Source organism: Gallus gallus, chromosome 7 (genome assembly GCF_016699485.2).
Source record: "Gallus gallus isolate bGalGal1 chromosome 7, bGalGal1.mat.broiler.GRCg7b, whole genome shotgun sequence".
Lineage (NCBI taxonomy): Eukaryota > Metazoa > Chordata > Aves > Galliformes > Phasianidae > Gallus > Gallus gallus.
The window spans coordinates 4,070,697-4,085,249 of NC_052538.1; the positions used below are offsets into that span (position 1 = coordinate 4,070,697).

Consider the following 14,553-nt stretch of genomic DNA (forward strand, 5'->3'; position numbering starts at 1 on the left):
CCTTGATTTCCATTCCTTCCCATCCTTTCCCAGCATTCGTTCATCCCCAGGCCCCCCAAGCAGGTGAAGGTGTGGTTCTCCCTCTGCCTTTGGAGAGGGCACACACACCTGTGTTACAGGAGGGTAGTGGAACACTGCCACGCTGTGCTCTGTAAAGCTGTTCAAAGCTGGTAGGGCCCCACAAAAGCTGATGGCATGATTTTGGTTGTAAACGTTCAGCAACTCAGAACTCCTTGCAGCGTAACAGGCAAGCAGAAAATCACAGACCCCTTTTGAAAAAATACCATTCCTCTACACAAATAAAACTATACGAGCAGAGATGAAAAGGGCATATTTGGTGGTGTAAAACATTGCTATGAGACTGTGAAACAAAAAGTTGTTTTATTGAAGTGATTTTATTGTCATATATCAAGCGATCATGAATATCAGATATAGTGTGCACTGAGCGCTAACAGCTGTGATAATTTATCAATAGATTAAAATGAGTCCTGGTGATAAAATAACACATGTAGTCTATATAATAGATAATACCGAAGAGTGTAATGTATTATCTATAATAGAAAAACACAGATTTTGTAAAATGATATATGTAGAATCTACTATTCCTTTCAAATATATTTCTTGGATAATATTTCTGCTCAGAAGTAACTTATCTCCCTTCTGCTATCTCTTCCGTGGGGGCAAGGTTGGTGTTCGGCTCAGCACAGCATCCGCCTTGCAGTCTGGGAAATGGAAAGACAGTGAAATAGGCTGAGAACTCACTTAGTTAGATCAGTGATTTGGGAGATTGTCCATCAAAACCCTTGAGCTCTGCTGGTCTGTGTCTGATCTTCAGAGCTGTTGATACCAAACCTGCAAGAGCTCTGAGAGTCTTCTGGCAACATGCAGGCAGGGGGGGAAAAAAAATCACATCTTTAATTCCCTCTGCTGACAGCTTCCTTAATAAATATTGTAAGAAATTCTCGGTTAAGAGCCACCCAGTAATCTAATTTGCAAGCCTCGATGATATATTCAGCAGCCAGCTCGGGAGGTGCATTTCTACTGTCAGAATCACATGAGCAGGGAATAAAATTCTGAGCTGTCACTGAGAGCTATAGTAATTTATGATGGGTTGTTGGCTTTTATTTTTTCCAACTGTTTTTTTAAGTCAGCTCAACAAAGAGGATAGAGCTGCTACTGACTTGATCAGGTTTTTCCGTAGTATACTCTCCTCCTTGGACATTTTCACAGGTTTTAACATCACAAATACTTCTAAATGGTGTTTTACCATCATAGATGAATCCCATATCAGCTATCCCATCCCAGATCTGTTTGTTTGTTGCTTTCTGTGTTGTCCCAGTGCATTGCCCTTGGGATCTTCCCTTTCTTCTCCTGGACTCCATTTTAGACATCATTTTTTTTTTCTGCTGTACTTACAAAGACCAGAACAGAAGCCAAAAACCCTGCATAACACCATCACTCTGTAGCCATCTCCAGCCTGTTTCATGCAGTGCTCTAGTTGTTGTCTCTCTAGTAAGTACAATAGGAAGAGCTTCCAGTGTACTTTTCCATCTGCATCAGGTTCATACCCTGACCTGAGAAGAGCTAGTAGTGTTTTCTCAGAAATTAACCCTTTAAAAGATAAGAAAACCAAACAAATGGAGAAGAAAGCTAAACAAAAACCCGTAGGATATTACTTCATAGCTGATCAGTGGGGAGAAGGCTGCACAGTAACTAGGAAAAACACATAAAGTCTGTTATTAACTCATCTCTTGTTATCCTAAATGACGAGTGCTATATTTCTGTTGTCTTCTACAGTGAGAGATGCAGATATACCATGCGTGGCCATAAAGACTCAGTCAGTAGCATTGAATTTCTTCCATTCTCCAACACTGTTCTCACGAGCTCTGCTGACAAGACTTTATCTCTCTGGGACGCCAGAACGGTAAGCAATCTTCTTCCTGGTCTTTCTGGAATTCAAGCAAAACGATGACATGGATAATAGGAGAAAAATGAAAGCCAGTTCAAAATCAAAAGAGGAGGTAGAGGTGATGTGGCAATGGAGTATTAATTAACACAACTTATTATTTATGGATCAAAAATATCACCTTTTAGCATTTCCTTGACATCTGAAGTGCTGAGTCCTCATGGCACAACAAATGGATGTGCACCTAAATAACTGAATAAACAGATAGACTTTGGTGTAAGTGACGGTCTGGATTAAGATGCAGCGCAGTTCAGTCTTCCAGTCAGCAGACAGAACAGCGGCAGTTCAGTTTTGTCTGGCTTTTTTAAGTGCTGGCGTGTGCTTTAACGAAATGGGGAGAGATAGCATAGTAGAAATATAAGATGCAATAACTTGGAAGTCTGAAATATTTTTCTTCATTTAGAAGGAATTCCCCTCAGAACTCACTGCTGATTTCTCATGCAATATGTATGATTTTTCTCCGGAACATACTGCTGTAGGCAGTGTCAGAAACTGCATCTGTTCCTTTATTCTTCTATACCTCCATTCTTTGGTATAGGTATAAATGGATTTAGTACCTTGCAGGGAGTAATTGTCCCTGGTGCTTTGCAGTCCGAATATGTAAATCCTGTTCAGGTGGAATACAAGTACAAGGCAAGAGGCATTTTCTTCTCTTTCATCAGAAAGTTCAGTAATTGTTGCTGCTGTTGTGGTATTTCTTATAGCAACACTTGAAATTCTCCAATTACCACTTCTGTTGTTAATGTGGTCACTTAGCATTTCGTGAACAGTGTTAAATATGGGATTCTGGCTCACAACAGAGAGAGCTGTGTTGATGGAAGAGGTTTGAGAGGAAAGAGGCAAGGAGCTAATGCTATGTATTAATAGACTTTGCCATCAAAGTTCTACAAACACAGCATGAGAAAAACTGACATGAAAATGACAGTAGAATATTTGAGATGCTCATTATGCCATTTCTATTTATGGATCATAGAAGGAGACCGAATAGAAGGTCGTTTAATAACAGTCCCGGGCATAAAGCACAAGTTGGAATGAAGCCAGTCAAGACTCATTATTATTAAATGCCTTGGTTTGTAAGAATATTTGATATCTGAATATGAATAATTCAATCAGAGAAAATATTGAAATACAGACAGGAGTGAAAAACTCATTGGAAAACAAGGTTTCTGCTTTGTTTTGTCTTTAATAAATCCTGCATGGAACTTCACTGTGCAAATGTCTCAGTAATCTACTGTCTATAGCAAATTAACATTATGAAAGAAAAATTCTTTTACTATGAACTTAAGACAAAAGCCCTTCACCAGCACTGTTTTTCAGCAATGAGTGGTTTGGGGAAGATAGGAGAGACCTTTTGTGAAACCAAAACCCTGCGTATGGCATTCTGTTGTGTGTTCATTCAGTTCAATTATCTCCCCATTCGGTGGGGAATGTTGCCAGTTTCAGAGACGTGCCCACACTGAAGCATCACTTTAGGTGGTAGAATCTCTGTGAAGATGCTATCTCCCTAAATATTGAATGATAGTTAATGTTCCCTCCAGAAAGATGATGAACGATTTTCTCCCATTAATTTGGAACAGAATATTTTCTCACCTCTGTAAGATCAATTAGCATTAAGGAGTACATTTAAGATAATTTTAATGAAACATGAAAATCATACTCCAGTTTGTTTTCTCATAAATTAGATTCATATTATTAATCACATCTTGCTCTTCAATCATTAACTTCAGTCAGCTCTTTATTATTAAAGATAATGGATGCAGAGAACTGTAAGTCAGGGCTGTGTAAGTTGAATGGACAATGAGCTCTGGATTTGGGGTAGAATGGAACATAAATCTTTGTAATTACTAAGCTGGGGCTATAATGCAGCCTTCAGACTTTGGAAATATGTGACTGCTTTTTTATTTTTTTTTCCTAGATAACATAGGGTCAGATCTAATGGTTAAAATAAATTTACAGCACAATGACTGTAATTTTAAAACTAAGTTATATATGGCCTATAGGGAAATGAGAACACAGAACTGACAGTATTTAGATGATTATAGCTCTTTGCAAGCATTCTGGGCAGAGAAATGGAGTTGGTGTTGGATTTAGATAGGAGCCGTCCTCGTACTGCGACAGACTCCCACTGGATTGTATGCATGAGGCTGAGGCTGCAATTCATGGTAGGGATTTCTTGCCAGTAGAGCTGATGGCACTTGTGCCAAGATAAGCTGTGGATTTTATTTCTCTTTATGCCAGTTTCGTAGAGAGACGGTCATATTCTGGCTTCTAACCAAAATATTTTCTTGCTGACACATCACAGTGAGCATCTCTGCTCATGAATTGCAAAGTGCCTCCGCTGATAAACGTGAGAGGTGCAAATGAACATGAGACCCCAAGAGTATGAGTTCACCTGCCTGCGTTAATTCTTCTTGTGATAAGCAGCCTGCCACTCATCTCCATTGCCCGCATTCCGATGAGGGATTTCTTGGGGCTGGTCAGATTTGCCAGGATAACACTTGAGCCAAGCTGCATCTTTGCTCTTTCTCAGGCAGATAAAATACCTAATGTTTATACACTTAAATAATTAAACAGAGGAGAAGAAAAAAAAAAAAAAAAGACTTGCATTTTTCAGTCTACATTTTTTAAACTTATTGATTTAGTAACTACCTCACCTGCTTTCTGAAATGTCAGGCTCTACAGCTGGATATTTCATTTTTTAAGTTGGGCACTGATTGTTGTATAGAAGTCACCATTCAGCAGCAGTACCCTAAGGAGTATGTCCAGCCAGGATTTAGGAAGACTTCTGTCTGTTCTTAACTGGGCAGTGCTCTCTATTTGTTGGTGTGAGACTGAGTGTCAGTTTTGGTTTCTACAGATGTTCAATTGGTTGTAGTGAAATATTTTAATTGCCCAGGACATAACTCTGTCTTTATGATTTCCTTTCCAATGAAGCCTAGCAATTTAAGGTAACTCTGTTCTTCTGCCTTCCTTCTGCAGAAGGCTGCTGGTAATAATACAAATGAAACAATCCCACCCCCACCCCACTATCAGGCTAAGCTCCCTGTCACCCAAACAGGAGGGTATTGGGCATCTCAACTGTTTGCCATCTGCTTCAAAGATGATTTAAATAGGGGTAAGGCAACTTTGCAGTGATGGGGTGTAAGTTCCAGCTCTGCACATCAAGTTTTATCATGGGCTGTAATTTGTGGGCTGAACAGCATGATCACAAGTTAAAAGCTCCAAGGTAGTGTGTTCTTTGATGAATAATGCAGGCAACGATCTCTGAAGAAAAAAGACAGGATGAGGCTGTCCCAAATCCTGTCTGAAATAATTCCTAGTTGTGATAACCAGCTCTCATATTGCTAGAAGCTGGCTGTGGCCAGAATGCTCTCATTCTGGCATAAAGACCCCTGCCCCAAGGTGAGGGAGGGGAGTGGGAACTCAGGCTCCTGAGCTGGAGTCTCTTCATGGACACGAATTAATCGGGACTCTCTCAGCTGCTAGAAGAGGTTCATGGGCATGGTACGGCCATGCTTTGTGTGGTGGGACACACCAGGCGTTAGGGCCATCGCAGTGGGTGCTCAGCCCAGCTGCCTGACACCCACTTTGCAGGGGTCTGTACCCGCTGCCCTTCTGCAGCAAGGACTTAGCTGCTTATGTGTTTGGTATGGATGCAGAATAATTGCAGGGATGCTGAGCTAAGCTCCAGTGTTGCAGTCTTCCCCTTCAAGGTGCAGCCCATGTAGTGCCTGAGGCACAGGGCAGCCCTGCTGTATTGTGCCTGAATGCTGCTCAGCTCTGACTTGCTTAGCATTCAGTGGAATTCTTCCAAATCGATAGTTTCCTTGGATAACCTTCATTTGTTCTTCTCATGAAATATGAACTACCTTTTAGAGCACTTCTTTTTCAGTGTTTATTTTGTCAGAATTCGGTAATCTCTGAATTGGGAATTCCCTAAAATAACCTGTTCGCTTTTTCCACTGAAATATGAGTTATCTTTTAGACCACTTGGTTTTCATCAAGGGTTTTGTCAGAACCTTTTCTTCAATGGCTTAACTATATGTGAGAACACGCAGATCTTTGTAGGGATGCTGCTTGTGTTCGTGCCTGCGTGTATGTTCATTTGACCTCATGGAGTGGGCATTTCCTGGACAAATTTAGGGAAGTTGTCAGAGTATTTAAGGATCAGGCACAGAGCAGCCAGGGGAAGGTATTTTGAAATCCAATCTGGTTCTCTTCGCATGTTTTGGCCAAGTCCAATTGATTTGCCGCCAAGTAAACACCTTAGACACAAAATTATCAGTCAGAAGATCCTCAGGGAATTGGGTTTGTCAGTTTTATTTGAACCCTTTTGAACTCCAGATGAATGAATTTGAGAGCTGAGTGGATATACAGGATAGGTCATTTAAAAAATCATTGACAGGCAGTTTATGGTTTGAGTCAATCCTCTGCAGAAGTGGGTTAAAGATTGAAGTTGTCACTGTTGAAGATGAAGACCTCTTCCATAGGAACTTTGAAGCTCTCAGTGTAATTGAATTACTTTGCTGTGCATAAGGGATGCGCATGATTAAGTCCAGTTCCTGGCACGAAGCGTAACAAATTTGGTGTTCCTGATTTTGTTCTATGTTTGTAAATAATGGCTTCATATTTCAGAACTCCCTGTCTTAAAATGAAAAGAAATTCCCGAGTCGCTGTAAAATATGGAATCGAGATCAAACAGGTGCAAACAGAGCCTATTTGCTCCAAGAAGTGACATGGAAAAGTAGAACCTGAAGAGATTTCTGTGATGGCTGTCTGGGAAGCCTTCACAGAGGCCTTGTGCTTGTTTGTTCAAAACAAAAGGTACGGCAGAGGAAAAGTGTCTTGATTTCTTTTTAATCTTGAAAAATAATAGGAGAACAACTTGGCTATGGTCACTACCATTTTATAACATGCTACGTTCTGACCTTGCTCCAAAACACCTTCTGTGGGAAAAGGCAAATTAGAACAAAGAACAAAGAGTTATATGCTCAAAATTTGAGCAGTTTGGGCCACTTGACCCAGATGGAAGCAGGAAGGTGTTCTGTGCTTGTTTTGTTGTATGTTTATTTGGTTTGGGTCTTTTATTCCTTGGAGGCAGAAGAACTATTAGCCTTCCAAATGTGCTTGGCTGTTGTGCTAAGAGCACCCCTCAGAATGGAGCTGGGACTCTGCCTGTCCGATTTGGCTTTCCCTTACTGACTTGTCCCTCCTTTTTCTGCCTTCTTGATTTTGGTCCCAAATCAAGCCATTAAATCCAAAGTTTAACAAAGTGTATAATCGGTTGATCTCATGGGCTTCTTCCCCTGTTAAACTAGGTTTAAATTAGGCTCTAAACATTTTAGATCAGACAAGTTACCTTGTTTTGCAAAGCTCCAGGTGAATTAGCGGCTCTTAAGAGGTTATAATTACAGTTTCATTAAGCTGTTCCTGCTCATTGACATGCCTGCTCCTGTCCGTTGGACTGTGGGGTCCTCTTGCCAGCTGGAAGGCAGCCCCATTTAACACCTTGTCTTCCTGTGCCATGTCTGTGCAATGTGGAGAAGCCACGTTCCTGTTTCATTTCCAAGAGAAGCCTTTGAGAAGACAAGTGAGTTCTGTAAGTTTAAGATTAATACCTTGCCTCCCAGTTCGTGGGGAATTTGTAAATGGCTTTATCTTGGCACTGATGTGGTTATTTAGTTAGATTAAAGCAACACCTTTTCATCATTATATTCACAGCCAGGAAGGCTGCTACAGGGGAGGGAGCAGTGGGGTCCTTTGCAGGACCTCTGGGCATCTCAGAAGGCATCTCGGCTCCCTTCTCATCCCACTGTTCTTCTGGTCCCTCTCCATAGGGGTACATGACACTGCATCCCTGCTGCTGCGCTCACAGGGCTGGTATCGCTCGGCTGCTCTCAGCCTGCGGCGAGGAGATGGGATGGAGGAGGGTACTCGTTTGCTGCTGATTGAATCAGATCTCATCGCTTGTAAAATTAGAGTGGATCAATTTTCAGTCGCCGCTGGTTATCTTGGAATATTAGTAGTAATTAGAGAGCTATAAATAGATAAATGTAAAATATGTTAAGTTCTAGCCAGGGGGAAAGTGTTGCTATAGATTTCAGTAAACACTTTGCTGCGGCGGCTCCTGGCACGCAGAGCAGGGAGCGGGCTGTGCTGGAGTGAGCGGTGCGACGGCATTTGGCTGTGTCACCAATTCTGTAGAAACAAAGTGAGAGAAGCAGAATGTGTTCCTGTCTGGGCAGCAAATAGATTGACCTGGATCTGAACTTCTTCCCGACTGCCTGTGTACGTCTGTAATGCGTGCACATGATGTATGGCAGGGCTTATGAATTGAATTTTTATGTCGCCAATGTCACTTTGAAACAAAACGGGAGTAAAGTTCTGCAAAGGCTTTGGGAAAGGCCTGACTGCAGAATAACGTTTGCATTGACTTCTTGGTCCTTAAACTCTAATTAAATTATTGATTATGAAGCTGGCTGCTTTCTTAATAGTTCCTAATGTAACAATTAAAGCAAAGTAAGTAATTAAAAATGAAAAGATCGGTCTGCAAGTACCATCTTCAAAAGGTCATTTTCAACTTAATCGGTTTTTTTTGAAGGAGGCAAGAGTAAAGCAAATAAATCATTAGCAAAATAGCAATTTAGTGAGTGTGTATGGGTAGTAATGTTATTACCAGATTACCACTGGCCACGCAATGCCTCAATTAATTAAAAATATTAGCTAAAATTTACTTAGAAGCTATTATATTAATGCCTCTCTTCCCAGATCAGGCTCCATTGGGTGAAGTGCTACAGGAGATCCGTGGCAATAGCTTGGTCCTGCTCTGAGCAATGACCAAGGCAGAAACCAGCAGCTTCGGCCAAAGAGAGCACCAAATTTCAGTAGGACCATTCTGGTGTTGTTTTTTTTTAGCATCACAAGCAGTGTTTGGTACTGTGCAAACTGTTTGTTAGCAACTTTTTTATAAGCAGGAGAGGAAAGGAGACGTTTTTAGAGGTCAGTGAAGTGGCCCACAGGTGTCAATAGATGCGAAACGTAGCAGAAGGAGAGCACAAAAGTGTTTGCCAGAAAGTTTTCAAAGCTCCAGTTAACAGAAGGGTGACACTGGTGGACTTCAGAGCAGGTAAAGTTTCGAATTTACGGGTGAAAAATAGTGAATAGTAAGCAAGTTAGGCAGCCAGGCATTGCTTACCTTCCCCACTGAACTCCTGCGTTCTGTCCTGGCTATGTTCCACGGGCTTTTCAGACAGTGCTCGTAATGTTATATGAAGTAAAATGAGCTTTTGCATTGTCACTGAAATTTGGCTATCGTGTCTTGATAGGCCAGGGAACAAAAGACATTTGAGCTGAAAGCTCTGTTACAAATGCTTTACCTTCTGCCACAGATCTTTCAATATGAAACGCTTAGCTTTAAGTATCCCTGCAGAAGTAGCTAATTGGTGTGGTAGTACCTAGCTCTGAAGAATGGCTGTTCTGGCACCTGCTGACAAACATCGGCCAGTATCACCGTGCTGACTGCGCATGGAAGCTGAATGGAAACTAAGCCTCACTTTGAAGCGTGCGTGTGGAAGTTTGCTCAGCAGACGGCTGCTGTGCATCACACGTATTCCCATGCCCAGGGTAATTCATTAAACTCTGGGAGACAGAATCCAGATAAGCACGTACATCAAAGAAATATGTGTGCCAGGGGTATCTAGGAGGTGCCTGATATCAATGGCTTTATAGACATTTGGGAAACTGACCTTCTGTGAGTAGTCACTGTGCACAGCAGCTGTATACCTTTCTCTAGACAGGAATTGTCATGCTTGCTTCAGTTAGGTTGTGCTTCAGCGCCTTTGCTCAGAACCAAATCCCATTCTTGACAGGGCAGCAGGGGGAACATTTACCGTGCCATTCAGACTGTATGAGAAAGGTAAATCTGATAGTCTTGTAAGTTAAAGACATTGCATATGAAATGGTCTTTCTCCTTTCCACAATTAATTGTGGAATTTTCTTTCTGCACGTAACTGAGGAGAGCAGACTATAGGCGTGAACTTCTTATGGAAAGCTTTCCTAGTGCATTAGCATCTTCTCCTGTCCACTTGCACCTACTATGTTATGCTGAAGAAAAGAAGTAGGTAGTTTGTTATGCTTCCTTCTGTCTGGATTGCCCAAGAGCTGCTGATGTGAGTCCAGAGGAGAGAAGCCATAAGGATGTTCAGGTCTGGAGCAGAGCTTCTGTGGAGACAGACTGAGAGCTGGCCTTGTTTAGCTGGTAATGACCTTCCAGTGCCAAAAGTGGCTTACATGAGAGATGGGAGGGACTCTTTCTTATGAATTGTTCTGACAGGACAGGGGGTGATGACTTTAAACTGAAAGTGGGTAGATTTAGACATCAGGAAGGAATTCTGCATGGTGAGGATGGTGGGGCACTGACACAGGCTGCCCAGAGTAGGTGTGGATGCCTCATCCCTGGAGGTGTTCAAGGCTGGGTTGGATGGCCTTTGGGCAGCCTAGGAGGTATACCCCCACCCATGGCAGGATGGACAAGATGATCTTTAAGTGCCCCTTTCAACCCAAATAATTCTGTGATATCTCACATTGAAATAAGATGTCTTCTCATATTTGTCTACTCTGAATATGTGATAATAGGCTTTTATTTGCAGATTCAAAGACTACACTAAACTTTTGACTCCAGTATGAGCTGTTGTATATCAGAATAACCCATTGTCCCATCCCAGACAGCTCTGCACATTTAAACTTAAGAAACTTGATGACCTGGTAACTTTGCATTCTCAAAAAGATCTATTAAAAAAGAAAAAAAGCATCAAACCTTTGAAATCACTTTTTTGTCAGTTAACAGAAATATTGTGACTTATGTAATATCAATAAAGAGCTTTCCAGTTTGGTAAATAGTAAATCAAAGAGTTGGTATATGCCCTGCGTGGAATCCGTCTGTGGCTTTATACAGATCAGTGCCATCTAACCAGTGCAGCCTGTGTACAGATTGACTCCTCTTCTGGTTCTTCACAACCTCAGTGGGTGGCTTCTTTAGACTTCCTGTTCACACATCATTGCTGTAATAGAAAAAGAGATGCTATCTGGGAAAAAAAAGCATGAATTGTAAAACAGGCAGGCCTTTGGGATGACTTCTGCTGTGTTATTTATTGAAAAATAGGATTTCAGAGCTTGCAACTTATTGGCTAAAAAGATATTTTTTGCTGTTTCAATCAAAATGAAGTAGTCAGTTTAAGACCAAGTGTCATCCTGACAGAATGGTTGAGGGTCCTGGTTTTGCAGGATGTCTAAATGGTTTGAGTAGGATGCCCGCATTAATGGATAGTGCAAGTTTGCAGTGGTAATTTCTACCTCAAATGTTTTGTCTATGATAGAAATGTTGTAGTATATTTTCAGTGTACAGAGGCCAGTAAGCAGACAGAGGTTAAAACAGTGCTATGCTCTGATACCCCCAAGGCCACAGCACGCAGAGCTGTTGTTCGTATTTCATGGTCTAAGTCCACCATGCAACTCTTTGATTATAATTGAATTTCAGCTTCCGTGTTTGAAAGTACAGTGAACAGCTGGGGTCATTTTATGTTAAAATGCCGTATGGTTTGTCTAATGTGAAACTGATAATGAAATCTGGGAGATACTTCTTCCTCACATGACCAGGAATTTGCTTATGCCTTGTAGACATTTCACTTTATCTCTTTTCTGTCTCCCCTTTTACCCTTTCTTCCTCACCTAGGCTGTAGGTGAAGAATCACATTAAAAGGTAGGAATATTGCCATCATGCAGCATGCTGTCCTAATAATCCAAAGATAATTCAGCTGAAGTCCTAAAGTGCAAACAGATTCAATTCTGTCTTTCTGGAGTCATTTTCTCCATTCCTGTCTTTTGGGTTATTCTGTAGAAAGGATTAAATTGATGCAAATGTGAGATAGGCCTGGTTGGTACAGTGGTAGTGAAGAAAAAGGTGCTGGTTTTCCTGCAAGCATCAGATGCTGTATGGTGCTAATGTGGACACAGGGGAGTCATTAGGGTGGGCTACAGGAGTGCAGCAGTAGTGATGCAGCACCTCATTTGTGTTGTACAGTTGTACTTAAAATTGCTCCACTAAACTGGGTTTCATAGAATCATTTGAGTTGGAAGGGACCCAAAAAGGTCATCTCATCCTACTCCCCTGCAGTGAACAGGGATATCTGCAGCTCAGAGCCTGCTTCCCTTCTTTAGTTTTAAACCATTTCCCCTTATCCTGTCACAGCAGACCCAGCCTGCAGAAATAGAGCTGTGCATTCTCTTGTTGTTCTGCAGATGAGGTGATGGGATGGCGTGGTAATTGGGAAACTGTCAGTCAGTCGTGACTTGTGTGCGGTGCCAGTACCCTGAGAACCCCGACTGTCCCCACTTGGCAGTGATAAGTACGGCTGCGCTAATTACATACTGTAATTTATGTGAAGCAGTTAAGAGATCTGTCTCCATCACCGTGCCGGGCTGCACTTCACTCACAACAGGATGGTGTTCCAATCAGTGGTGTGAATTACTGCATCATTCTAGCCAACAGCCAGGTTCTCTTGCAGTGTAGTATTTGCCCGAGCTCCCTCATGTGCAGGCAGGCTTCTTGTCAGCATGGTGGGAGCGCTTAGAATTTCATCTCTGTTTTCTCCCCCTGTGTTTGCTGTTGTCTCCTGTGTTTCCTTACAACAATTAGGCATACTTCAAGGATGCACATCTATCAAAGCAGTCAGGACGCAGCTTCTCATCCTTCTGTAAGTCCCCAGTCGCACACTGTCCCATGCCAAATCCAATTGTGAGCACACTAATCCCATCACAAATGCTGTGTTTGGGTGCTTTGTGTCCTGCTCTTCTGGCAGTCTGGGCTCCATCAACTTCAATTCAGGAGTGCAGCCTCAGAGTCCATCTTAATTGTGATTCAGGCGATCTCTGAGCCATGGCAGAAAAACAAGCTTCAGCAGCAGCAGCATCGTTGTCTCTCAAGTTCAGATTTCTGGCAACAGTTTGCTGCAGCACAGTTTAAATTAATTGTTTCAAGACCTAAAGCCTCCTGGCACAAAGACAGGAGGAATGGGGTGCTGCCAGAAAGGTACCACCAGTTGATCCCTTGAGAACTGGCCATTCCTGCATTGCTCAGTGTGGTTTTCAGGATGGAAAGCATTGGCTGGTAAACACTGGTGTTATAGTTTATTTGGCTTTCCGTTTTCTCTAAAAATAAATACGTAATTATTGCATTCCTGTTCTTCCTCTCTTGTGGCTTAAGCTCAGCTTCTCTGCCTCCAAGTGCATTTCAGGCCAGCGTTTTGCAAATGATAGTATTTTACATGCCAGTCCCTTACTCAGCTGATTGTTTCTTTCCTCTCTCTCTCCTCAAAAATGCTCTGTAGAGAAGCAACAATCTTTCAAAAAGTAGACATTTATCACACGCAGATTGGAAACCTGGGACAAAGCTGATATGCAGGAAGCAGCACTTAGCAGTGCGGCAAAGCCTTCGGACATAATCTTCCCCTGCTGGTGATTAGAATAAATATCAGTGGTCTCATTTTCCACTGGGAGCAGGCTCAGCACGGGAATGGAGGTGCTCAGTGACGTATGCTGATACAGCTGGGCCACAGTCCTACTTTTTATTTAAATCCTTTCTATTTTATATGAGCTTTGGGTAAAAGCAGTGAGTGGTCAGAGCTGGAGTCAGACCAGTGGGACCAGCTGCCGAGTTCCCCACCTCTCCAGAGCTGTCCAGCGATGGCATGCATTGAGAGTATGAGCTGGGATGGAGGCCTGGAAAATTTAGGGCTGGGGCTCGGTGCTTTTTGGAGAAGCAGGTGGCGTATGCTGTCTCAGAGGCTGTGCTTTGGGAGGCATGTGACCTCTTGGCAGATGCCCTTGTGCTAACTTTACTTGCCAGATATTTTTGCGTTCATCCTTATAATCAAGGTGATTGTGGACTTTTGTTGTTTGGTTTTTTTTAATTTTCCTTTTTCAGCAGAAATCATCGTGCATTCACACCATTTACATTCTAACGGTGATGGTAACCGTGCTAGTCATAGAATCATAGAGTAATTGAGGTTGGAAAGGACATCCAAGATCATCCAGTCCAACCATCCACCTACCACCTGTAGTTCCCACTAAACCATGTCTCTCAGTACAACATCTGAATGTCTCTGGAACACCTCCAGGCAGTGCCAGCATGGACTTCTTTCATGGTAATTTGCTCTCTGAAACATTAATTAATAGTCAAGAGCAAATAGTTGTATTAAGCCTGAAGTGTTGAGTACGTTATTATTGGGTGCTGCACGGCAACTAACAAAACAAGTTAGTAGTGTTGAATAGCATCATGATCAAAACCTCTTTCTTGGTTTCGGCGATGATGTCTGTAACTGTCTGCTCTTTGGTTTAGGCGTGCACATTTGAGAGGTTCAGTAATGTAAGACTCGGATCAATGAAGCATTACCTTCTAGTACCAATCAGCATTAGCAATCGGATTGTGTTTTTCTAATTAGCACGTAAAGAAATGGATAATAAAGCTTTTTCCTAAAAATCTGTATTGCCAATTTCCATACCTCTATTCCAAATTTTCTCATTTTTAACCT

At 42.1% G+C, this 14,553-nt stretch overlaps 1 protein-coding gene across 2 annotated transcripts in view; it reads left to right on the plus strand.

The window, feature by feature from the left end:
• The window catches only part of SPAG16 (sperm associated antigen 16), a 348,220-nt gene that overhangs the window by 215,647 nt on the left and 118,020 nt on the right, over positions 1-14,553 (plus strand). For both annotated transcript variants that reach the window (XM_421865.8, XM_040703739.2), the window contains exon 13: positions 1,798-1,924. In XM_421865.8, the coding sequence (XP_421865.5) occupies positions 1,798-1,924 (127 nt within the window). The remainder of the gene's footprint in view (positions 1-1,797; positions 1,925-14,553) is intronic.